Source organism: Impatiens glandulifera, chromosome 6 (genome assembly GCF_907164915.1).
Source record: "Impatiens glandulifera chromosome 6, dImpGla2.1, whole genome shotgun sequence".
Classification (NCBI taxonomy): Eukaryota; Viridiplantae; Streptophyta; class Magnoliopsida; order Ericales; family Balsaminaceae; genus Impatiens; species Impatiens glandulifera.
In genome coordinates this window covers 45787583-45814593 of record NC_061867.1, presented here as the reverse complement: position 1 = coordinate 45814593, position 27011 = coordinate 45787583, and the positions used below count along the sequence as shown (strand labels likewise).

Sequence of the window (27011 nt, the reverse complement as noted above, 5' to 3'; positions counted from 1 at the left end):
TGAGACTCAACAAATAAACAACTTTGATGTAATCTACAACAAAGCAATAATAAACTACTAATTCCGGGTTTGGGTTGGTTTTGTGATTTACCCAAATTTTGGTCACCCCTAATCAATGCAATGACACAAAAATAAAGAACAATTACACTAGTATAACCATCTAAGTTTAACATACTTCGAGACATTAAAGATGCCACATACATATTACCATAATAAGAATATAAGAATCAAGAAATACCAAATCATATAACAAATAGAATTAGAATGAGATTAAAATACATCAAACATATTGTAATAACATGATCAATATAATACAAGCTGAAGGATTTTCTCTATTTATCTATAAATCATTTTCAAATTATCCCTGATCATTGCAAATAGAACTCTCATTATATTGACAACAAAATCTATGTCATAATATTGGAAACTCAACATCTCACACTTAATAAAAATATCTGATGAACAGCTAGATATTGATGGTTGCATCCCACAGCCTTAGCATTCCGTTGCGCCCACCACTGCAGATTCGTTTCCTTTCAAGATCCGAAGCTACGCATCTTACCTGAAACAATCAAATTTGCAAGTATAAAAAGTTGTCCAATAAAATTACAGTTCAAGTCCCTAGAGTCAGCCTTCTCACATTTTTCATGGAACAAAATGTCAGTTACTAAGACCTTGTTTGATCTAAATGTAATTTGATAACCAAGTGGTTATTTCCAAATAACCTTGTTTGATGTAGGTTATTGGAAATCAGGTTATTTGGGTAAGGGGACATTAGGAGTAAAAAACTACAGTCAACATCCTAGAGCCAGTCTTCTCACATTTTTGTGGAACAAGATGTCAGTTACTAAGAACATGTTTGATTTAAAGGTTATTTTAATAACCTTGTTGATGTATGTTATTGGAAATCAGGATATTTGGGTAAAAGAACATTAAGAGTATAAAATATATAATGAAAAATAAACATATATTTTTGAATAGAAGCTATTTTGGTCGATGATTTGAATTATTTGAAATTAACCTCAAATAACCCACATGAAAAAAGCCTAAATAAAATCCCAAGCCAATTGTAGAAAAATAAATAAATAAAAAGTGTTTGAATTTAAGAATAAAGATGATCTTGTATACATACCATAGCTACTGTTTTCTGTGGCGTTCTATAGAGTTGCCAGCCAGCCAATTTAGAAGCAGTGGCAGAAGCAGCGCCAAATCTTTCTTGAGGTCGATGAAAAAGAGACATGGAGTTATCAGCTGCACCAATTCCTAACCAGTGTTCTCCGGCATTAATGGACAATATGGAACTGCCATGAATGGTGACATTCTTCACACATCTTATGCCACCTGCATCAATCAGTGTAATTTATTTTTAACTTTCTGTTCATACTATCTATAATAATAACAAGTGGAGTTCTCCATCTCAGGCAAATACAAAATTGGTCGTTTTCTTTTGATTGGTCGTGAATTAGACCTTTGAATTTCTTTTGAGACATTTAGCGATTAAAATTACGTTTGAAAGGTGGAATAATATCTTAGGGTACTTTCCCCAATCTATTTCGTTTAATAGTCATTTTGCTTCTGATTAGTACATTGTATAGGGTCTTTACTACCCTTTTGTTATTTTCGGTGCACCTCTTATGATGTTAGGTGCTTTTCTTTTGTGTCTCCTCAAAAATAAAACATTTTTTGGTTGATTTACAATTGATTGATTAGATTCTCTTCTGCAATATGAAGAACAGGGATTAATAATAGACTTGATCAAATATAGAAAATGAGATGCTCTTGAGATTAGATTAATAACACAGCTTAAGCTTATCACTTAATATTTATGATTAAGTACTTATTTATATTAAGTTAATTTGATAAATGTTTGTTAAAATCACTTATTTTTTTATATTCAGCTAAATTAAGCTAGCAAATCTTACTTAATGCAGTAAGTTATGGATGACTGACTCATTAATATAGTAAGAACGTCTAAAATAAAACTTTAACCCCTAAAAATTAATCAAATTATGTCGGGTAAACAAGTCTTTAAGTACTTTCCAGACATTAACTTCACATTTTATCAAATCAACATATATATCAACTACTTAAAATTTAGATATTTGGTTTATTCAACATATATTTTTCATACAGCACTTCAAATTCAGTATCAATACTTAATTTTCAGTCTTCTCAAATGCACCCTCAGCTTATGAATTCTGTTACAGTTTGTAAGGTTTTCGTATACAGTGTCACCCATTTGTTTTCTAATACCCTAAGATTTTAGAAAGAATAAATTATAAGCTTTGGTGTTATAAAAGGTGAACTCTATTTCCTGATACTAAAACCTTCTGATTGAATATGGACAAAAAATGGATATGCACTCAATGAAGAAAGGTATCACCAATTCAAAATATTAAGCAACATTGATTTTCTTTTCCAACAAAAGCCATTCATTCTATAGCAATAATTCATGAAAACTAAAGTGATAACTATTACATGTGTAGTTGAGGCTAGTGAATAGTCTATAGCCCTATGACCTAAAACTCCACTCCAAAGAAAGAACAAAAAATCAAAAGGAAACCTGATCTGATTATTCATTCATGCTACGGTTTCTTTATAGGCAGCCTTATTAACTGACGGAAAATCGTCAACATAAAAAAAGAAAATAATTCACATGCTTCGCACTAGGGTTATGACTCAATTTGCATTTTAGAAATAGGAAGGAACAAGAAATTTGGAAAATAATAACTGAAAAATGTAGGTGCATCTTACCATCATTATAATCCCAAAATCTGAGCAACCCATCAGTTGAGCCTGAGAAGAAGAAAAGGATGGTCATTAATTTCACATTAGACATACTTGGGTTATTATATAAGTCAAGAAACTTGGGGAAGTAATGGAAGATAGCTTAAAGGGGTTAACCTGTTATAATTCCCCTATCTGATGCCGAGTACTCAACAGATAGTATAGGACCAGCATGGGAAGCTAGAACAGCATCACATGTTCCTCCAGAAACAGACCATATTCGTGCAGTCCAATCATCACTACCTGTAACTAAAGTGTCTCCGACCATTCTGATGGACCTGCATAAGAGCATAATAGAGGATAATGTTATATTTCACTTTTACCATAAAACCTGCAGAAAAGAGACTCGCCTTATAGCACAAATCTAAGTCACCTAATCCATTTTGTGTGCCCTAAAAGCTTATGCATTTGTCGACCAGCACGGATATCCCAAATATTCGCAACCCTTCAACATATAACTTAGAAGAATTAGTTTTTTTTAGTTTACAAACCTTAGAAACATGATGAGAAAAGTATAATTTCTTTTTTGAGTTTACATACGCGTCTCTTCCCGCAGCAGCTAAGATTCCAGTTGAGTCGTCATATTCTACACATAGGACAGCACTGGAGCATCGGCCAACTGTCGCCACACAGGTGTCAGTTCGCACATCCCACATTTTTACTGTTCCATCATGAGCTGCAGTCAGCACACGTTCACCCGACAACATCCGCACACAGCTAACCTGCAATAGATGTATAATCAACAATTCATTAACTCCATTTAACTTTGCCTCATCAATAATGCAAGATTCAAAATGAAGATGGAAATTTGTATGATAAAAGTTGTTTGAATTGTTTAGAGAATCTGCATTGATTTATTTTGATTATCTCATAAATGTTGGGATAACTAACCCACCAAGTGACAAAGGGTTTTACCTAAGAGACCAAAAATTTTAGGTTCAATTTCCACTAAGAACACTCTGACTTAAATTGGAGGTCATGGCAGTGCGGGGTTATGCTAGCCGTCCCCGGAGAATAAACGTTGGGGTTGGGATAACTATAATAAAAATGTAAGTTCCGTCAGGCAGATTTCTGTTAGTATAATGTCCCAAGCAATGTTATGGTCATGATTATGATAACCAATAAATTATTGTTGTCTAATGTCCCATGCAATTTTGGATGAGGGCATTTAGCCAAAATTATGAACTACATATACAACTGAGAGTATGGAGAGTAAAATCCATCACAAAATAAATAAATAAACATTGGGATAACTATAATAAAAATGTAAGTTCAGTCAGGCAGATTTCTGTTAGTATAATGTCCCAAGCAATGTTATGATCATGATTATGATAACCTATAAATTATTGTCGTCTAATGTCCCATGCAATTTTGGATGAGGGCATTTAGCCAAAATTATGAACTACATATACAACTGAGAGTATGGTGAATATGTCACTATCAACAATTCAATGATTAATAAAGTGTCACCACACCTCTTCAAGATAATAATGCATCACTAAGCTGACAAGGTAATAATGCCCTTTATTAGGAATTTATAAAATGGTTAACTTCTTATCAGGGTTACATTCACCTTCCTCAATACCTTGTGGGGTTAGGCAGTAGTAGCCCAGTTATTTCACCTAAGGTGCTTACAACTTATGTTCTTACATGCATCACAAGTCCACACGTGTTCTACGTTGCACTATCTTTTGTTAAACAAACCTTCACATGCAAATTTAATTCAAGATAAAGAAGAAAAGATGTGGCAAAAAATAAAAAATAAAAAATTTGAAATTAAATTTTACTAATGCTCATACATCCATAGAAAGTCAAGAAATTAATATTAAAATAAGTCAGCAGCACAACCAAAGGTGGTTGAAGACAAGAAAAACAGAGCCTTCAAAGAGAGAGATGGACGAGATGAGTGGATGAATGAAAGGCAGTGCCAAAATGACCATGTTTAAAGGAGTGACTCAAGGAATCACGAGAAAGAGGTCAATTGGTGCATTGAGAACCTCAAACTCTGCAAATGGCTTACACAAATTTGGTTATGAATAAAAGTATCTGAACAACAAACCTGTGCATTATGTCCCTTTAGCTCTTCCAGGAGCTGAGATGTCTGCTTATCCCATACTATAACAGACTGATCATCAGACCCTGATACCACTTTGCCTCGATCAGAACTTATCGCACGAACAGTTCTATGGTTAAACATGAATAATCATGGATTAATTATATATTTTCACAATTCACAGAGGGTAACACTGCCAAGTAGACATTTGGAGAAAAAGGAAAAAAATGAATATTTTCGTAATGCTAAAACAAAAGATCTCGGAGAGATCTTTTGTTTTAGCATTACGAACCTTTTATAATTGCATTGACATACCCTGTGTGTCCTTGCAGAGTTGCCCTATGTTCAGAGCCACGAATACTTGGATCCCAGATTTTAACCTGCCACAGGGAAGAAATAACACCAAAAGCATCATTCATATATAACTAACCTTCAAGAAAAGAAATAAAGGCTGAGGGAACTCCATCTCTCTATACACACATGTGCAGCCAGAAATGTGTTTATATCTGATCTGAATATTTCATCCGATTTTACTTCTTGCAGTTCACATGACTCATTTATAATAAATAAAATAAGTCAGGTACATATAATCTCATTATCCAATGCAACAATGCTTTAAAGTTATAATACACCTAGCAAACATGTGCATTGGTTAAAACTTAAAAACCTAATTTGCAAGGACTTACGTCTTGAAGCCTAGTTCATATAATTTGAAGAACAGTTAGAATTATTTACTATGCATAATGGAAGAAGTTTTTTAAAATCATAACCTAATATATATATAAATTTGAGTATCATATCATCTTCAATAATCAAGAGCATTAGTTCTCACATATAACTAACTCCATCGAACAGTTGTTCTCCCAAATAGGTAGGGAGAAGTGTTGGGTTGTAGAATAGACTAAAAAAACCAGTCGAACGATAAAGAAATGAAAATACGCTAGGAATTTGCAACACTGAGTTATTAATTTTATGAAACACGGAAATTGAGAAGACAGTAGCATTTAGGGCTTACTGAGCAGTCAGTGCTACCACTTATAAAGAACCCAGCATCTTCACGGTCACCAACTAAATCCCAAACCTCTCTTTTTGTCACACAATGTAAAGCAGTGACTGCACCATTATGACCCCTTAGCATGCGTATGCTGGTCTGGATCTTCTTTCCAGCACCTATCTCTATCTTCAGAGGAGTTCGACTTTCATTGGCTGATATGCCCAAAAGACAAGTTAGATTCACTATAAAAAATTTCCTACACAAGGCTACACAAAGAGGTAACTGACATTATTTATGGTAAAGGACATACCTGTATTCCCACTTTCAGATGCCCATTTGCGGACACGACTGAATGAGTTAGCTCTCGATGTTGTATCCCTGCTGAACATACTTTGGACCCAGCTTCTTCCAACAACAGAAGCCTCAGTAGGTTGCTGATTTTCATCAGTATCCTGTGGGCGAGGAGATGCCAAACCATAGGTTGAAGCAGATTGGCTTTTCACAGAGTAGATTCCCCAGTAACTAACGAAGAGTTGCTGAGCATGGGATAAAAATCCTCTAAGTTTTATCTGCAATAAGATAAAAAAAATTCCATTACAAATCAACATCAGCAGAGAAGAAGGCAGGTCTGTGAGATTTAGAAAATAAGTGAGGAGAGAATTTGTATTAATTATGAATTAATTAAAACTAGAGTAAAAACATCTATTTATACACTTGACATTCAATATTTAAGGAAATAGTGTATAGTCAAATATGTTAACAAATCAAATCTACCTAATATATCAATTTGTTTTTATTTATTTTCTAATTTGATATGTATCTTTGAACAATTCTACACTCCCCTCAAGTTGGCTTGTACAAACTGACCATTACCAACTTATTACATAATTTATCAAAGTTGGTTCTTGGGAGAGCCTTTGTGAGGATATTTATTGTTTGACTTCACAAAGGAATGTATGTGAGTTCCACGACTCCATTCTCAACACAAGGAATGCATGTGAGTACACAAGCTTGAATCAGCTTCACTGTTCCTTGAGGCCACATACTGCTTCTTAAGTGACAAAATTTCTCCACACATATGCAGAGTAGCCGAAATATCTCAAGATTCTAATGACAACATTTACATGTTGGTCAATAAGACTATTTATATATACTAACTCAGCAACACTAACTGAGAAAATCATGGCAGGTTGTGTGTGAGAGATGGATAAGTCATGTCACAAGTCCTTGATTTCTTCCTTGGTGCAATATCCCTGTTAGTGACAATCTTTTTGTAGGGATCTTATGAAATGTCGATAAGTTTGCAGCCTAACATGCACTTACATTGTGGCAGAAATACCCCTCGTTCTGATTGAGTCAGTTCCACATCGATAAAAACGTTTGATATAAAATTATATTTTATGTCAAACTCCTCAACAAGAAGTTTTTTAGATTCTCAAGTTTTTCTTTGCCGTCTCTTGTCTGATTTATTCCATTGAACTTCTTTCTGTGAGTACTTTTTTAATTATTGAGTGTCCATTGTACATGATATTTGCACTTCCCCCAATTTCTGTATCATTCTCTAGATAATTCAGTCTGTTAGCAAACAATTCACTTATTTACATCCGGTTCTTAGTGCATAATTCAATTTATAATTCTTATAGAGGTTGTCTACATGTTTGTGTCAGTTATGTTTGGTTTCTTTTATTTTGAAGGTTCATAGTAATAATGATTGTCTATGATTGTTTGGCTGCAGTACCAATGGTTTCTTCCCATTTATTGTTGTCTGCATACTTATCTTTGAGGGGGAGTGTGAAATGTATTTTAGGCGTATTTTAGTTAAGGGGTATACATGACCCTTTGTGCCTGTTTAAATTAAAGGATAGTCAAGTCTTTAAATTTTCCCTCTCTTATATTCCATTAAATACAACGAATTAAAATCTACAAGATATAACGTTAAAGGAAGTTCAATGCACTAATTTAGCCCATTGATACTTGCTAGGGACATGCAATAGCTTGCAGACAATCAAACAATATGTTACTACAAATCTAAAATCAATCTATCAGAAGTTGGATAATCTATAAAATAAATCAAGTGTTCATGGAATAATGAAGGAAATGAAGTTGACTGCATCAGACTGAAAAAAGAATATAAACATGCTGAAACTCAACTACTATACCCAAAATTTGGACAAAAGAAGCACATCACAAAGACTTACAATTTGCTTGTATCCAATGTTGTTCTTCCCGGCAATTGTTTCAATTGTATACCAAGCATCAGTATCATGAATACCCAACCCAGCCTTACAAAAGAAACAAGGAACAACAATTAAATGGTCAGTATAGATATTAATATGAGACAGCAAGTCAGCTGACCCTAAAAGAAACGGTACATCACATTTTAAAAGGAAAAAATCCTCATAAATAACAATGAAATAAGAACTAGATTAGAAATACTACCATATGTGAAGCCACTATGATAAGTTGGGTTGTCACCAATGTAGAGTAGTTGGTTGACCTGAAAAGTTAAATAAGCCCAATAGGCATTCTTTCAGGAAGAGAGAGAGAGCAAGAATAGCTACAAGTAATTATGAATAAATTAATACCAACTAATCATACATAAAAGGAAATGCTTATTATAAGGGTTCATAATCTAATAAAGTATATACCCATTGTACCAGTTCTTTCTTTTCCCCCCTTTTCCTCATAGTGCAACTATGATGATGTATCATGACAATCAGTATCTCATGAAAAAGAAAATTAAGTTGGCATGCATTAGCATGCGGTGCATGACTTGGTGTAGAATAAGATTTTAAGAATTTTGTAGATTCCATCTCGATAAAGAGATGATATCTTTACCGAACCTGAGGTGTGTTGTCTTTTGTCTAAGCAACTAGTGTGTATGTCAACTGCTGCTCAAAGATACATGTCAGATATAAAGTGGGTTCTTCTAGCATAGATTTTTCTTGGATCATGAACCAAATTATAGTGTAATGTTTTGCTTCATTTGGTATAGAGATTTTTTTCTTTGATCATGATCATCATTAGATCATGATCATATTATTTTTTTACATCATTATGATTCTTGACAAACATAAGAAATATAGATTTTTCAAGATCACGCTGATCATAAATTATTTTTTATACCAAAGCAGCCCAATATAAGGTTGATGAATAATGAATGAATGTCATGTCGATTTGGGAAATGAAGAAATGAGGCATGAATAATGACATCTCATAGAAAAATTAAGGAAAACTTTGAAGGAAATTAGAGTGTACTTAGGGTAATACTAAAATCCTATAAGAGACTAATCTTCAAAGTAACTAGAATAATATATCTTCTTACTTGTTTGATGAGCACTCCATTAGGTACTCAAAATATCCTTCCCAGAACCTGAAAGATAGTCACAACTATTAGTAAAGAGACTAAACCAGATGAATCGTGGGCACCATATATTCTTTAAAGTTTAAATACAAGACCATATGAATATTCTTTAATACCTCAACTGAAGACTAGGATTAAATAAAATAATGAAGAATATTTTGGAAGAAAGACAACTTAAAGGGCCTTTTATTTCTTGCACCAAGAAAGCATTAAAACCAACATCATAAAATCTGCAGTATATACATTATTAGAAGAACTAATCACATGGAATGTTTATTATGCACTTGCCTTATGTTATACCTTTTATTAGAATTCTGTATAAATCTTGAAATTACATGAATAAGAGAACTGAAATTTGAGAACGAAGAGAAGATAAGAGCTCTTAGCTAATTAATGGAGGAAGATATAACCCTAACTGATAGAGAGAATAGAGAGAAACTCTATCGAGAATATTCAATTAATTCATTTCACTACTAATCTATTTATAACCAACACTATCCACTATTCAACCCTAGGACATAAGCCCCTTGTAACACCATACCTTACTGTACAAATAAATCGCATTCAATAGAATTATCAGTGTGTAGGTTTAGGTTACAGATTCATTTGGCCTTTTAGATGTATCTTGTAGCCCATAGAAAGGAACATCAGGATATCTCTTGTGTCCAACTTTGCTATCAATAAAATATTTTCAGTGTTTCCGTGGAATCAAAGCTATCACTAGAAAATTCTATGAAGAAAATCAGTTCAACAAAATTCATTGTTGTTGCCATACGCAAATCTGAATGGAAAGATCGGAAATGAAGAAGATAAGATTAAGAGACCTTCGGCCGAACCTCCACTTGAGATGGTCTACGCACAGCTTCCCTCAGGAAACGGGCGCGATGTCATTGGTAAAGAAATAAATTCGAACATACTACAAAAACAAGACGCAGGACGAGAAGAACTTTATTCAGACGAGAGGGTGAAGATACAGAAAAGCACTTTGAATCACCACGATGACAGTATAAATTTGAACTTACACCTCCCAACTTGTTTAAAAGTGGATCCATTATGGAATAAGGAAATAGGTGACACCTACCGGCTTTATGCTGCGAGAGAGCCATCAATGATTGTGAAAGATTTGGCAGCAAGAATCTATGTGGAGTTTTCTTTTTGGGTTTTGGGGACAAGGCAAGCGTTAGAGACCTTTGGGGAAAACCACCTGATTTTTTTTGTGAAGTTTGTCATGGCATTGCATTTTGTGGACGATGGCAAGAATCCAAGAGAAAAAACTCTGAATTTATTGGAGGAATGTCAACTTTTCTCGAGGACGAGAAAAGTTATGGAGGGTGTAGTATAATAGGATATGAAGAGCACTACACAGGATGAAATGGAGACGACAGTTCCATATGCTAGCTTAAGAAGCGTCGAAGAATACGACCCCTGCTCTCCAGCCCTTTCAAATATTTGCTCATCTCTTGTTGTGATCAATGACGACACAACTGGTGTTCATGTCAAGTGCAACTGGTTCTCAGGTGGACGCGAGAAGTTGAAGGGGAAGCATTGTCACATGTTATTATTCCACAAGTCCAATGAGCCATATGCTGGAATTAGTTTAGGCCCATAAACACATTCTCCTTCATTGTCCCATGGCCTCCTCCATTTGGCCCCTTCTTTAGAACGTTGTCCAACTTCCTTGGGTCATGCCTCCTAATATTAACATTATCGACTTTTGGGAACAATGGATCTCGAGATGCTCAAGAGGGGTTATTAGCCATGAATGAAAGTGCATCCCAGTTATTATGTGGTAAATATTATGGAAATAACGAAATAGGAGAAATTTTTGTGCACCGGATGAGACTATCTCGAGCTTATCAGAATCTAATTTTATTGTATTTTTGATTTTTTCTTTCTTCACATTTTTTTTCTGCAAACTGTCCACTCTCGATTTCAATAAAAGGTTGATATTTTTTCCAAATATTAAAGAGTGAGTATACAATAGGTAGACATTAGGGATAAGTTATGATATGAATGAGCAATGAAATATCTTGTATCCCATCCCCCATTCATCTAGGTCTCACCCCCTTATTCTAGGTCTCACCTACTATCGTTCTTATTAATATATTTTCACCTTATTCATAGTGATTGGATTTTTCATCCAGTTATTTTCTTTATGAACCCACTAAGGTAGCTCAATTGGTAAGAGTCGGTGTCTAAGAGATCAAAAATCACTGGTTTGTTTTCCACTTAGAACGCCTTAAGTTGAAGTGGGGGTAATAACTGTGGGGGTCATGCTAGTTTCCTATATTCAAAAAAATAAAATAAAATCAATTATCCCCGGTTATGTCCCTAGTGGAGTCTCCATATATATACTTCCGCTTCAAGCTCTCCATTTAAAAATGCATTATTTACATCTAATTTTGATAGAGAGGACCAGAACACGAATTGTGTTCAATTTTGCAATAGGAACAAATGACTCTTGATAACCATTGTAGAAATCGAGTTTAGGTTATAAAAAAAATCTTGTATGGATCACCAATTGTAGGTTACTTGAATCCGAACTCAAACAATTATCCTTTGATCCCTTGTAAACTTTCCTTTGAGAAAACAAAAATTAATACAAACTTTATCTTTCAAAAGAAAATGCATTTTGTATCTTTCGCTAAGAGAATATATATAAAACTAAAGAGTATGTTAAAATTGAATAAAAAGAACCTACCGTAATTCTTCCCAAATCGAAATAGTGCGAAGATGTCGTTGAACATAATCTGAAACATTATTGCTGTCCTTTTTATACATTTCTGCGGACACTTCGAGTGCATCTCTGACGGTTGCCATGTCATTACGAGACGTAGCTCGACTGATTGCAGTTTTGAGCTGAAATTTGTCAATTTGCGGTTAGCAAAGTGAATTACAAACACAAAATGCTAGAATAAGAACAAAAGACACATACACATAGAAAGAAGATGCAATCTAGTATTAATAACTTGTAGATGAAATCAAAGGAGTTTATCAAGCTCATAAAGAGAAAAAGAAAAGATTATACCCCATACCCATACTAGTATCTACATGCAACCTTGTTCAACTTATAGCATAGATAGGGACATATATTACCATTTAGTTTATATATACATATATAAGAATGAAGTAAAAGTATTCCAATGGTCTTTTTCAAACATCAACCTGCATCACTGAGCAAAATAATTACAAAAGGAGACTCAAAATAGAAAAGTTATAAAACTGTAGATATTTCAGAATAATTTTCAAAGCACTATCTAGTATTATTAACATAAGAAATATATAAGGGGACTCCATCTAGTTTATAAAAGGTACAAATTGATTATGTATCCCACACATGCACAACATAATTGCTTTTCAAAATAAAAAAAAATTATTGGCATGTACAGGTATAAATTAAAACCATTTCAATGGTCTATGAAACTACTAAATGCATCACAGGTGAAAGTAAAAAATCATTTATTCACATGTTCCAGTATAAGTCCAGGGACAGCAATAATCATTTCAATGGAAGTGCAGAATTAGCGCATACCAATTCTTTAACTGCAATAAACTGTTCCTCGGTCAATTGACACATCCATCCCTAAGACAAAGAGAAACAGATCAGCATGCAGAAGAAATTAATAAACCAATAATTCTTTATGTTTAATGTACCGAATTTATGTGTTCCCTTATACATTCCACGAAACCACTGCCTCCAATACCCTCTGCGTCAGACTCGATCAGTGCTACAATCAAGAAAATAAGATATATATGATCACAATTAAGATCCAGCAATTTATCTTTCCAAAGGTCTTGAAGAATTAGACCAGATCATGCATCATCTTATAAAGTACACATATTAAGGAACATGTCAAGTGATCCAATGTTTGGGCCCTAAGCAAGAAGGTGGATTAAGTAATGAGGAATTTGAACAAAACATACTTCATAAAACAATTATGGGATATAAAAGCAGAAAACAGATCTATGGCAACAACTTGGAAGTACACGACAACTTGAAACTTCTTTTTCCAACAACAAAGTTTGCAAACTCCAAACATCATTCTAAGGCCATAAGCAATCTCTCCTACAGAGATGTTGACAAGTTTGCAAAATTAGTCACAAAATGGGTACACTATCATTCCACGCTATGTTCCTGTAAAGAAAAGATTGCAAAACTTATCGTAAAATATTGACGACATCATTCTCACCAGACACAACAAAGAAGAATTTGAAAACATAAAAAAGCTTCTAACTATGGAATTTGACATCAAAGACCTCTGAAATCCAAAAGTATTCTTGCCTTGGAACTCACTTGCTCAAAAAAGAAATTGTTGCAGTTTCTCCAAAGCTATATGTAGATGTCAACACAAGCTTTATACATATATATATATAGGATATTAGTGATCCTCTCAGTCCAATTGTAGATGTGAAGAGGAAAGTATTAGTCCTTTTTTTGCTAGAAAAGGAATTGGCACGATCAAAGAAAGGCATATTTATGTCTGAACATAAATATTCACAGCACCAGTTGAAGGAACATGAATGCTCAGTTGTAAGCCGATTGACACCACAATGCACTCTTACAACAAGATTGTAGCAAGAAATTTGACATCTTGATTGATAAAGGGAGATACCAACACCTAGTGGGTTGTCTCATCTATCTCTACCACGCACAACTGAATATTCGGTTTCCGGTGAGTGTTGTAAGTTTTCATGAACTTCCCTACTCAAAAATACATTGATGCAGTTTATAGAATCCTAAAGTACATCAAGGGCACTCCAGGGAAAAGGCTTATTGTTCTTGAAGAATGAAAGCAGAGATTTTAGTATACTCAGATGCAGATTGGACTAGAGATATCACAATAGATCTACTTCACCCTATTGCACCTATGTTTGGAGTAATTTGGTCACATGGAGAAGCAAGAAACAATTAGTTGTCTCAAGAAGAAGTGTTGAAGCCGAGCTACTAGCTCTCATTCTCAGTTTCTGTGAAGGTATATGGATACATCGAGTTCTGTAGGAACTTGGAATCATCAATGACAAGGCTATCAAGTTACATTGTGACAGCATTGCTAAAAATCTGGTTCATCACGATAAAATGAAACACACCGAAATTGACAAACACTTCGTCTCAGATTAAGTTGACAATGGAATAGTGGAACTCTCTCATTTCATCAAGATCTCAAGTCGTAGATATACTCACCAAAGATAATATCCAATGACAAGTGTAACAAATTAGGAATGTAAAAAAAATGTATAAATGTATATCACATAGATCATAAGTAATCCAATTCAATACTAAGAAATCCCCAAATCCTCTGATCCGTTACATCTCACATAATTAGATTTTATTCTTAAATATGGGGTATAGAGTGTATAACTAGAGGCATACATTCTAGTTTTATTCGTTCAGAAATATATAATTTCCCTCTTTTATATCATAAATTGAGGCATTTGAAAATACATGATTGCACTTGTCAGCAATGAGAAAGAACAATGGCAACACTTTTTACCTTTGAGATTTCTGTTACCTAGAAATCTCATTAGTAGCATACAAAGCATTGAAGAAATTGTACATGAACTAAGAACAAATCATGCATTTTCATCAGGACAGTTACAAAATGAGGAACTATAACCACATAACTGGAAACTGTAGGATTTAATTCTCATTAAAGCATACCAAGGATAGTTCCATATTCAAATGATGATAGTGGATCATCAGTTGCTCCCAGTTTCAGAAGACGCAGCCACAAACCCTGTTAGGAACCCCAAAAGAAACAAGGAAAATCCAAACAAAATTCAAACATGTGAATGTCTATGAACAGTAAGGATAAAGGCCCCCAATATTGTAGTATCATACAAATGAGACCCTCAAAAGTGAGCTCGGGAAATGTTTATAGAAAAATATCAATAACCTCAAATAAATAAATACGTAACTAGGTTTCATACCTGCAGCTTCACTTTAATATCTAGAACCATTCTCTCCCTTTCAGCCTGAAAGACACAGGTTGCATTTATAAATTCATCTGATCAAGGCTTCTAAAGCCATACAGTAACAAATGCACGGAAAAAAAAAATAGGTCCAGAATGAACTTACAGCTCTTTCCCTTGGACTTAAGCTTTCTGCTTTAGAGTCCTTGTTGCTATGCAAAGAAGAAGATCTAGATAGGATAACATAATTAGCAATAACATGAAGAAAAGATAAAATTGTGTATTGCTGCATGCATCTCCACAGAACTTACGGAGACTGATTTCCTGAATACTCAAAAGCCCCTTTAGCTGCCTCTAGGATTTGTCGCCTCCTCTCCTCCTGCTCTTCTGGCCTTATATTTGAAGGAAATCTGTCATAAGTATATTTTGCACCAGAGCCTGATGATGGAAATGATTCATGCTTAGCATTAGACTTCTGAAGCATGACCAATAGCTAAAGAAATGATTCAAAAGTACCTGATACTCCCACACCAGATGCATCTGATATAGTTACAACCTCAGGTTCTTCCAATAATGTAGGAAGGATTGACATTGGATTTTGACCTCTTCCAGTGGCATCTTGTAACTTGTCAAGTAGATTGTTGTTACTTTCTTTGGAACCTACACCTCTTTCTAAATAATCTATGAAACCTTGAGACTCCAAAAACTGAGTTATCTGTTGAGTCAATAGATCAAGATGCAAGAGTTAAACATTATTTTTAACGAATGGAAAATTAGTAACTCCTTTTTAAAAGGATACTTTTTTTTCATTATTCAATGATAAACGTGAAGGTCACATTAACCATAGTAACTAATTGTATTGACTGCAAGAACACAAGAGACATTAAATATCGGCTTACTAAAAGACTTAAATACTCATCAACAAAACCTAACACAAAAACACACTGTAAATTATATAATAAAACTCCAACACTGCCAATAAAAACCCATCTGAGGAGCGACTAAAAAAGGAAGCTTCTGAAGGAGCGACATTGTTACGATCTAATAGTTAAAGAATGGGATAGGTTGGATTATATAACCCACTAAGTTGAGAGTAATACATAAGGGGTAAGATTAGGATAGGTTGGATTATGATGAACTATGGCAGCAAAGGCAAACTCTATATTCTCATCCCTTTCAATCTATTCTCACCTAAATCTTCAATTATCCCATCTCCTTCTATTAATCTTTCATCACATCTCCTTCTTGGCTTGTGTTACTGGTTGTTAACCATTACAGAATAGTGTGACAAACATATCTCCTTGTTATCATGGAGAGATGCTTCAATCTGAAACACCTCGGCTTTGTTATCAGTCTCGGAGTGGACTTCCTTGGAAGCATCCCATATCTCCTTTGCAGTTCCATAGAGCAAGTAGACTTCCCATAACATATTTATCATGGAGTTGATTAACTAAGACATAACTGTATGATTATCAATCTTCCATTCCTTGTAAGTTGGGTCTCCCTGTGCAAGGATGATCATCTCTTCTGCCAGATACTCATCTTTACCAGAAGAAATACCGATCTCATACTTCTAGGATAATTATCTTTTAACTTACAGATAAAGAATAACAAGATAAGTATCCTTCACATTAAATATTAGAATAATCCTAATATTCCTAATTTATCTGGGATATACTTAAACAACAAAGTTATGGATTGCACTGTTAATATAGTTAAAGTGAACGCACATAAAAATAGTACAAATAACTTCCAATATAATATCAGCTTCCTGTTTGAGTGGTGTTATTGAACTATGTTCAGTTTTACTTTCTTCCTAATTGATGCAATTGAAAAGTACTAAATAGATCAGTATCAAAATGTAATCATGAATGGGTTGATGTAACATTACCATAGGATCTGGTGGTTGGTTGGTATATCGAGAGCGCTTCTTCAAAAACGCCTGTGTGTTGAAAACTTGGGTTGCAGTATTTTCCTGAAAAGAAGATGTTCTGACTGAATTGTCATGCAAAATATAGAAATTGGAGGATAGAGATAAAAGAATGAGGTCAAGTTTCATACTATGAAGTTCCTGTAGCCACTTAAGATTGATGCAAAAAAATTCAAGAATATAAACCTGCAATATATACAATTCCACGAGAATATGAGATTTGTCCAATCAGTTATCATTTGAAAAAGCACTTTTTAGAAGAGCCTTGACATATGACAGAATGTTCCATTATACAAAATAAACAAAAAAGCGTAATCAACAAATATATTCACTATAGCTTGACAACTTAATGCAGAAAATTTACTTGGTGGCCAGTATCATCATAGTAAATATTGAGAACAGTCTGCATAAATGTTACCTTTGCCAGATCTTAAGTTGCTACAACGTAATGCAACACAATTGTTAAACATATAATTTGCCGAAGAAAGCCAAATAGTGCACAGGTAGCATAATAAATATTTCCATTTGTACCAGGGAATCCATTTACCTTTTTAGTAACAGCAAGGTTGGAGTATATCAACACATTAGAAATGACAATAAAAAGAGATGAATGGATAAAATATGGACCAAAAAGATGTAGAAAAGACCACAGGCACACAAGTTCAATTAATCTATCAAAAGAGTGAATTCCCTGATTCATTCCATGGAAAATTTGATTTCCATTTTGATATTTCAGATAATTATAAAACTAGAAATAATGCCATTTAGAGAGTTCAACTCTAAGTTAATTTATCATGGAAAACAGTAAGATGAGATCCTTAACAAACAACCTATTAAGTTAACTTTAAACTACAATCATCAGAAAATACATTAAGGCATTGTGCATCAGTCAGATAATTTGGTAAATTCTCAAGGACTAAGCATGATATATATTATGAAATTGATGCATTGCCTAGGGAAACTTGAGAGTTCAGTCCTCAACTATGTCAGTGTCTATGCATTCAGATAATTTGCAAATAATTTGGTGACATCTTCATGAAGCAGGAATCAGAAAGTTACAGTGCTAAGAAATAGAAAGAAAAAAACTGGTTAGAGGAAGCAAAGATAAAAATTTGCAAAATTTTGCAATCACCTTAGTTGAAGGTCGTGATATTCACTCCAGGCTTTGTTGTTCCCTCCAGATGACTGCAGAGATAAATTTCCAAAGCTAGACTTCAATTCGTCAATGGCAACAAGATTTGGATACAACAGTTTCATCAAATCAGCTCGTAAAGCACTTAATTCTGGCTCTGGAATAGGAGGAATTTCCTCCGATGTGGTGATGCGGTTGTGCTCAAGATCCACGACAACAACCTGAATAGAAGAGATGAAAGCGCAGAGTTTGAGCTCAAACTTATACACTCAATCAGGAAGTAATAGAAAAATCAAGAAAACACAATACTTCTTACTACAGCATCTATAATTGACTAAAATTAAGTTACGAAGAACCAGTTGTCAATTCTTTTTTTAAGTTAAAGTTTCTATTAATAGAAATATAACGAAATGACACAGGTTATGAAAGCGCCTTTTACTAAGTACAAACAACTATCCAAGCTAATAAAAAGGAGGAAGGAGGAGGAGAATAGTCATAAGACCAAAGAAAAATCAACCTGCTCCTTAGAAAGAAGCTGAAAATATGGTATGATGCACAAAGTGGTATTGTTAACTATGTTAATATTTTGCAGGGAAAAACAAGATACCAAAAAGAAATTCTTGACAAGATGGGAGAACTTACACCGTCCATTGTCAGACCATAAGTATCAACACCTGAATGAAGACCCATCATATACGGTGTAGGCGCATCAATATAGTCCACTCCACTAAAAAATAATAATGGAATGTAGACATGCTTCAGCACAAGAAAGGTAGAAGAATCAGATTAAGTGATTTACAATTGCATTTCTGCTAAGGAAGTATACAGCTAAAACCAATGACTCAATGTGTAATTTTGCATTTAAGGAGAATTCATTAAAAGGTATGTGTAAGGAAAACCATTTGAAGTTCTTACCTGCCATCTAAATGGGTAGATTAAGTGGCATAATGCTTCAGATACAAGAGTTAAAAGAGAATACCTGCAACAAGGAAGATAGGTAATAAGGGCCAGATAAAGACATTAGATCAGGAATCAAAAAAGCTAATCATACAATCCAAGGAACCTGAGAGTTAAATTCAATAGTTATTGCAGGTCAATTCAACCATCCAAATAATATAATTTCAATGGATACGGATGGTGCAACACCATTTTTGAGATATTGAGAACTTGGACATATATTAATGAGGGAAATTGGATATAAAATAATTGATTATGCCAACAGCCTAAGCCTTGGCCAAATGGACTATGTGTTAGGTCATATACTTAGGCCTTGTTGGATTCTGGTTATTTAAAAAAACAAAACCAAAAAACATCATATCACTCCTCCTCACATCCATCACATCACTCAACTCATAACCAAAATACTAAAATACCTCGACCAGGGATTGGGCCTTGGGCCGGTTTTGGACCGATAATGTCCCGATCCACTGGGCGGCCGAAGAAAGGCGCAGCGCTAAGTCAAAGATGGAAGAAGTCTTGGCCAGGACCGAGTATTTCGGGAAGGCCCGGTCAAAGTCCCTATATTATTTTTTATTTTATCATTATATATTTATACCCTTTAAATCTTTTTACCAAAAAAAATCATCACCTCTTCAAAATCATCATTTTTTAAATAACCTGATTTTCTCAATAACCCCAATCTGAACAAGGCCTTAGCTTTTATTGGAGTTAGAATAAAAGGAAAGCATGTTTTTTCAGCATCTTGGCAGAATCTAGCTCTAAGGAGTGCATGATGGTGAAGACTGCCAAACCATGGAATTTGAGTTGATCTTATCCTAGTTGAATGAGCGATATCAATGTATGGTGCCTATTTTTTGGAGTATCGGTGCTACTTAGCCTACCAATGCATGTAACCTATTTTTTCTATTTCTTTTTTCCTTCAAAGACCTGTATCTACATGTAGTAGTATCAAAATCCCCAGTGTTTTAACAATGAAAGAAACCTAGAAATGAAAGATGGCAAAACCAAGGAAAAGAAAGAAAGGCAGCAATTTACAGCCAAGAACATGACAACAAGGAATGGATGACAACCCAGAAAAGTTAAAGCTGCTGCAAATCCATAAATAAAATTCTGGCGATGTTTTATGATCTGAAAAGTTCATGTGATAGAAACAACAAAACCGGATGTAGTTCAGGAGAGTAACAACTAACAACCAACTAAATTGCTATAAAGTTGGAGAATTACTTGTTTGATCGAATCAGAACCCGCCGTTCCAGTAACACAGCAGTAAATAGTAGCAGGAAATTGTCAATGTCTAAGCATTGCAGCAATGGCTGAAAGGGTATCTGCAGCAAATAGAAAATTTGCAAATTAAAGTGGTAGTACTCACATAAACCCTAAACTGAGAAGCAGAATTAAATATGAAGACAAAAGAGAAGTGTTGGAAGTCACAGGCACATACATCAGCATGTGGAAGAACATCATCTGGTGGAACCTCTACAGATAGCAAGCTATTCTCAATAGCAAACAGAACGCGGTCTTTTCCTGGAGTAGGCAGAGGAACCGTTGATACTAAAGATGCTATAACATCCCATAATGGCTTGCTGGAATTATCGAAGAACTAAGCATGTTAGACAAATGGAATAGGATAACATAGGAATACATTATTTATTGTGGGAGATAAAAAGCAAAAAGCATTGTACAATACTTCCAGACAGATGCATGTCGGGAATAGGTCAAGCTAGAGAAAATGTCATCTAATATAGGCAATTGTATTATGACAGAAATAAACATCTGCCTAAAGCATGTCAAACAATGGATGGCTGAAGAACAAGAAAGACAGCAACAGTTGTAAAAATGCAGTGTACCCAATCTGTATCCAGCAATAGGTTTCACATAGTTTCTAATATTATATAATCTATTATACATGTTTTGCTTTTCGTTCAATATTGTTGGTTGAAACTAGAAACAGGCAACTAAATTTTTGCATCTTACAAAAGAAAAGGTGAGAGCGAAACAAAGCGCATTTGTAATGTGAATATTACCCAACAAGTAAGAACTATTACGCCCACATTAGCTACTCTTTTATTGCAATGATAAAATAGTAATTGCAGATAAACACTCTTAGTAAAGAAAGAAAACTGATGCTAGAATTTTATATTTCTGAAGAAGCATAATTATTAGTCTGCTTGTTAAAAAATCGGCACAGTGATAAAAAGCATGTACATAATCATCAAAAAAACAATACCATCCAAATCACAACACTTACACACCCTACAACGAAACTAAACCAATTCAACACAAAACAACGCAAAGCAAAGCAAAACATATTCTTTTCCTTTCAAAACGCAACTTGCGTTTTACTTTAAATGAAAAGTTGACATTTTTCATTTCAAACTTATATTTATCAACAATAGGGAATATGTGAAGAACAAAATTCAGATTGACCCCACATTAAGCAGAACGCCATGAATGAATGCTCCATAAGTCAAAGTTAGCTGGAACTGAGTTATTATTACTTCCCCAGTTCCATCAATTCAGTTCGCAAATCTACATCAAGGTAATATTGAGTAGCAAAAAACTAAAAGTTCTCCAGGTACTGAATTGTAGTTCTCCAGGTACATCTATCTAAGATTTCCTTATAGTTTTGTCAATTTTTCCAATAGTTGCCTTATTTCATTCAATTGTTTCAATATGTCACCTAAAAGACTATATATATACCAAGGCAATTTAGGATGTTACCCTTTGATTTTTATTTTCACTTTCTTTGCCTCTTATTTCAGTTTCCCTACTTACTGTTCTTTACTGAAGTGGGTAAAATAAATTAAAAACAAATACAACAAAGCTCTAATTTATGGTCTTCTATCTAGCACCAAGAGCAGCATGAGAGGGAAAGGGAGAAGGTATTGATGCAAGTCCAATGTTGGTCGACTCTTGGAGTGCTTAGGAACTTGTGGCTAACCTCCTACTTCAGGGGAGATAGAGTCTAGTGATCATGGCTCGAGCTGACGCGGCCCTCGAAAAGAATCTCAAGCACTAATTAATCTATCAATTATCCTATTCAGCCTAAAATTACAACATAATTATCTAACGCGCTCATAGTTATCCTAATCTAAGTTATGCTAATCTTCTGACTAAAAACAAATCTTCTGACCATGTGTTTGTCTGATCTGATTAGCCCTTGGAACTTGGAAGCTGTATCTCGTATCAGAGTCATTTAAGGATTACATTTAATTGTTGTGCAAGCTCACTAAAATACTAATGACTTACTCCACAATATTTGTCTTTTTTATATGAAGCTTCAATAAGAAAAGGTAATTGCTGTATGCACGAGGGATAAGACTTTTGTTAGGATGATTCATACCACATTAGAAGATTTCTCTTAAGGATACTTCTGTAGTCATGGAGCATTTTCCTTTATTGATAGTTATATGTTGACTGCAGTTTCAATAATTTTAAGATATGTTATAGTTGAGAAGATTTTCAGAAGATACAAATTTCGGAACAGGTCCATGCAGTATGCAATAAATGCCACTCATACCCAGTGGATCAACTACAATTCAATAATCAGCCTGAAATGGAATTCTTCTATAAATGGACATGACATGACATAGATGAAGGTCTGAAAGATCATATTATATTTTGATTATTGTACTACTGTGAAAAGCACTTTTTTCATTTATAACAGCAGATACTATTATGTATACAAGGAAGTAATTCAAAGTTTTTAAAAAAAAAAAATAAGAGGAAGTAATTCAAAGTTTTTTTAAGAAAAAAGAGGAAGTAATTCAAAGTTTTTTTTAAAAGAAGAGGAAGTAATTCAAAGTTGTTAGCATTGATCTACGAATTTGATCTCACCACCTTATCCTGATGTGATAGCTACATTACTCAAGCTTCATCACAAAGATGACAATTTTTTTCGCTGAAAAGGGTAGCTCACAAAGATTACCTGCTTCCACTAGGGGAAAAACAAAGTGCAAATAGTTCCTCCAGTGCATCTCGAAGTATATAAAAGTTGGGAGAGCGGGAGACAAGACATATGCATTTATCAGCATATGAGTTCGCAGATATGTGGTATGCTTCAGCAATGTCCTCATCCACTGGGTCTCTAAATGCAATACAGCTAACGTAGATTTTTGAACCATCACCCTCTGCATTCATTTCATATCCAAAGTCACAGAAAAATATAATTTCATAACAGTTCTAACGCACCAAAAAATTATAGCACCTAGTTGAGAGAAAAAACATGTATCTTCAAATATCTAATGAGGTACTTTAGTAATACCTATAGCTCAAAGAAGATTCGATCAGGAAAATAAGGCACAAAGGAAAACGTGTTCTCTAGTGGTAAACTAGCTCAATGGAGCTTTAATAAAGTAGAGGCAAGTGTGTTCTTGAAAACTATGTGTGGAGACTCAACTCAAGACAGCAATATGATCAGAATTTGGTGACAGCACATTCTCTACATAAATAAAGGAAATTCTTCATCTTCAAGTAGAAAGATAGTCTTTTATAAGTATGAAAAGTGAAAACGAAAGATCGAATATAGGGAATATTCATTAAAACAACACTTTTGACTGTTTGCTTCAAACATATCTAGTCTATGCATACCGGTTAAGACAATGGGATAGCACCTTGGAAATGTTAAAGCATCCTCAGCATCAAATCCTGATGCATAAAGCTCCACGCCTGCTGGCAAAACACACTGCAACCCATAACCAAATGAAGGAAAAGTTTATGAACCATTAGGGAAATAAAAACATATCATTAACTTGATTTCTCAGGAAGATAGCATAAGTAACTCAACTGGCATAAGATGTCATTTGTTGTGAACATAAAAAGGTAGAGAGTCTTATCCAAAAGAGATTTTAATGACCCAACAATATGAGAACAGCATTTGTTTATAACTCTAGCTTTGCTTATAAATAAGATTGTAAACAGCATTCCACCACATTACTATACATGGCTGTTGATTGAGACATTAATTTTTGTAGAATTTCTTCCATTATATTTCTCTACATCGTATTCTACCCCCCAAAAAAAAAGATAAAAAGAAAAGTCTTTCCCCTCTCAAATTTCAGCATACACTCAATTAGGTTACTCATGCTGAATTAACACATCATATTCAGGATTTGTCAGCAAATAATGAAGCTACCAAAGAGCAAGCTTATCACTTCACCAACTGTTTGAAGTTTTACATGTAAAGTTGGATTAATATTGGCTAAAATAGGGATACGTGGTGAGTCTTATTTTCTACAGTTCGGGAGTCAACCATCAACATCATTGAGCGCCAAAACACAAGTTACAAAGCTTCAACATAAATAAAGTGTTTAAGCAAATGAATTTTATGACAAAAGTGTAGAATTTTAAATAGAGAATATTTCCTATATTTGGAATGAATTGGAATATTACAATGGGAGGTCATTTTTTAAAAAATCAAAGAGAGGTCAATTTATAGGCAAAAAAAAATCAAAAAATAAATAACAACTTCCAAGATATGAATAAATTAGTATATGTAGGGAACGCACAACTCCAGCCACTTGGAGTTAATGACCATTGGAACAAAGGTGTTGTTTGGAATAAGTCAAGCTTGATATTTCAACTCCCCCCCTCATGTTAGGGTAAAATCCAACCTAAATGAGGAGGCCGGAATATCTTGATTCAACACAAAGAGTGGTTTTGGACACAATTGTCGAGCATGGGATCAATGTCAAAAGTCGCGCACAGTGGAGATGTGGAAGTCTGCATCCGTTCAGAGGCACGACACTGAATATATGCGGAGTAAAATGTCTCGCACATTGTAGTCGTGGAGATTTGCAGTATTTCAATTAGTAGAAACGACACTTAGTATATGCGCAGTAAAATGTCAAAAAGCAATGAATTCTTCATCAGATCAGCAGAAGCCTTGAAATAACAAAATGGATTTTTTTTTTTTCTATTTTATTAACTGAGAATAAAATACATCCTAAAATACAAATGAGCTCTAAGCCCGAATACAAGCAGCAAGAGCAGGATTTCCAAAGGCGACCACAGTGGAGAGATGAAATCCAGCCTCTAGGTTTTCTGGGAGGAAGAAAGAACACGGTTTTTTAAACAAAGAATCAGGGCCGCGAATCTTCAACTACGAAGGTAAGCTCGACAAAAACGTGAAGAGATTATATTATTGGACCCTCCATCAATGACTACTACTGCCTGGCGGAGTCAGGAAGACAATCGAAATGAGACCTAGATATCTGATACCATAAAGAAAATTTAAGGGAATCTAGATTTGATATATTTTGTGATGTGTTAACTACTACAATGGGAAATCCATATGTATGCAATAGAGAAGGAAACAAATAGATAAAGAAGACCTTCCAAGATAGGCATAAATTAGCATATGATGGGAAGACACAACTCCAACCACTTGGAGTTGATGTCTCTTGGAAAGACAACGGTGTTGTTTGGAATAAGTCAAGCTTGATACTTCATCAAAAGTAATAACACTACCATATGTGGGAAACAACCATGTTTCTAAGGATGACACAAAATGGATGAGTGCTTGCAAACTAAACCTCATCCTGGTGTTACCAGCTCCTTCATTGCACTGTTAGTGGTTACACTATTATCATAATATACGGAAAGCCTATTGTTAAAGATCTTTTTATTAGAAGTAAGTAGGACAGCTCGCTCTTGCAAGCCCACTGTTAGGGAAGAGAATGTGTCCTTAATATTAGTGCAAAATCAAAGACCTTTTAAGATGGGATGTCGAAAACCCACAACCAAAGTCCTAAATGTGACTTCCATCCAACTATTAACAGTGTTTTCGAGTTTTTTCCCCAATCTAGGTTAGGGGGTCACTAGACCAAAATAAAAAACTAGATTCACTAAGACTTTGCAAAGAGAGATATGTAAAACAGAGCTTGAAGGGAGTGTAGATAATGTTCTATATTATTTATTATCTGAACTTTTAAAATTTGAATTTAGCACTTATTTGTAACTACTAATAATGATCCTAATTTTAGGAATCAAGCATGAGGGAATGTTGATAATGTATGATAGATACTAGAACTTCTTAAGAAATACCCTCTTCTGATATCATTAAAGATGAGGAATTTGAAACAAATCCCACTTCTGATATCACCTAAAAGTTTCTAAACATGTGATCCAACCTAGAAGGTGTAAGTAAATCCAGAAGTGCATAGCATATGAAACAGACTATAGTAAACAGGTCTCGTAGTTGAATGACTAACCGTGGGAAGCTGGGGAGGTGGTGGCGGATAAAGAGTGTGATTGGGAGGTGGGTATTGATCAATAAGTGATGGCAAATACATTATCCCTGTCCCATAGAATCCTTTGTTGCCATCAAGCGTTCGAATCTCCGGACCCAGACCACATACAACGAAATACTCAAAAAGTCGAGCCATTCAAGCAATCCTCTCACCTTCTAGGGGTCGTAAGTTCGTGGGTGAGAGAGAAAGCGAGAATTAGTAGGGCGATGAAGACTAATAAGTTTGCATCCAGATCTGAGTCTGTGTTGTTGGATGATGAGAAGTGATGTATTGACGATTGATGATTATTCTCAGATGGAATAGAAATCAATCAATCAATCAATCATACATACAGATCATCGATGCAATTTCACGTTTCCATTCGAGTTGATCTGGTTAGCTGGTATGAGTGTGAAACCAGCATTTCCAAGGAGAGACACGATTAAAGAAACTGAGTACAGGGGAGAAGAAATTTACAGGAAAATATCAAATATCCCCAAAATTTAATATTTTTACATATTATTTAAACTACACCTATAATTTTAATCACAAAACACTTTATTATTATTTTTTTAATTTGCATTTATTTTTTCTATTTGAAAATTAAAAAAAATATATATTTATTAAAAATTAGAATTTATTATTAATTTTT

The 27011-nt window shown here is 34.4% G+C and overlaps 1 protein-coding gene across 2 annotated transcripts; it reads right to left on the bottom strand.

Moving 5' to 3' along the window:
- Positions 1-235: 235 nt before the first annotated feature.
- LOC124941072 (DENN domain and WD repeat-containing protein SCD1) lies at positions 236-26807 on the bottom strand. 2 transcript variants are annotated; one of them, XM_047481331.1, is made up of 31 exons: positions 26342-26805; positions 23721-23814; positions 23059-23260; positions 20572-20713; positions 20355-20455; positions 19086-19149; positions 18813-18926; positions 18171-18391; positions 17170-17224; positions 17000-17083; positions 15625-15823; positions 15420-15546; positions 15275-15338; positions 15127-15171; positions 14858-14933; positions 12853-12926; positions 12731-12781; positions 11900-12057; positions 9160-9207; positions 8274-8331; positions 8033-8116; positions 6145-6403; positions 5856-6046; positions 5156-5220; positions 4847-4970; positions 3328-3509; positions 3161-3232; positions 2905-3065; positions 2755-2796; positions 1133-1341; positions 236-562 (listed from the first exon to the last, which is right to left on the bottom strand). In XM_047481331.1, the coding sequence occupies exons 1-31, from the start codon at positions 26513-26515 to the stop codon at positions 467-469; spliced, it is 3636 nt and encodes a 1211-aa protein (XP_047337287.1). In that variant the 5' UTR covers positions 26516-26805; the 3' UTR covers positions 236-466. The 2 variants fall into 2 exon arrangements, with proteins under 2 accessions (XP_047337287.1, XP_047337288.1); XM_047481332.1 differs by lacking the exons at positions 236-562; positions 1133-1341; positions 2755-2796 and having other exon boundaries at positions 2933-3065; positions 3138-3232; positions 26342-26807.
- Between the last annotated feature and the right edge of the window lie 204 nt (positions 26808-27011).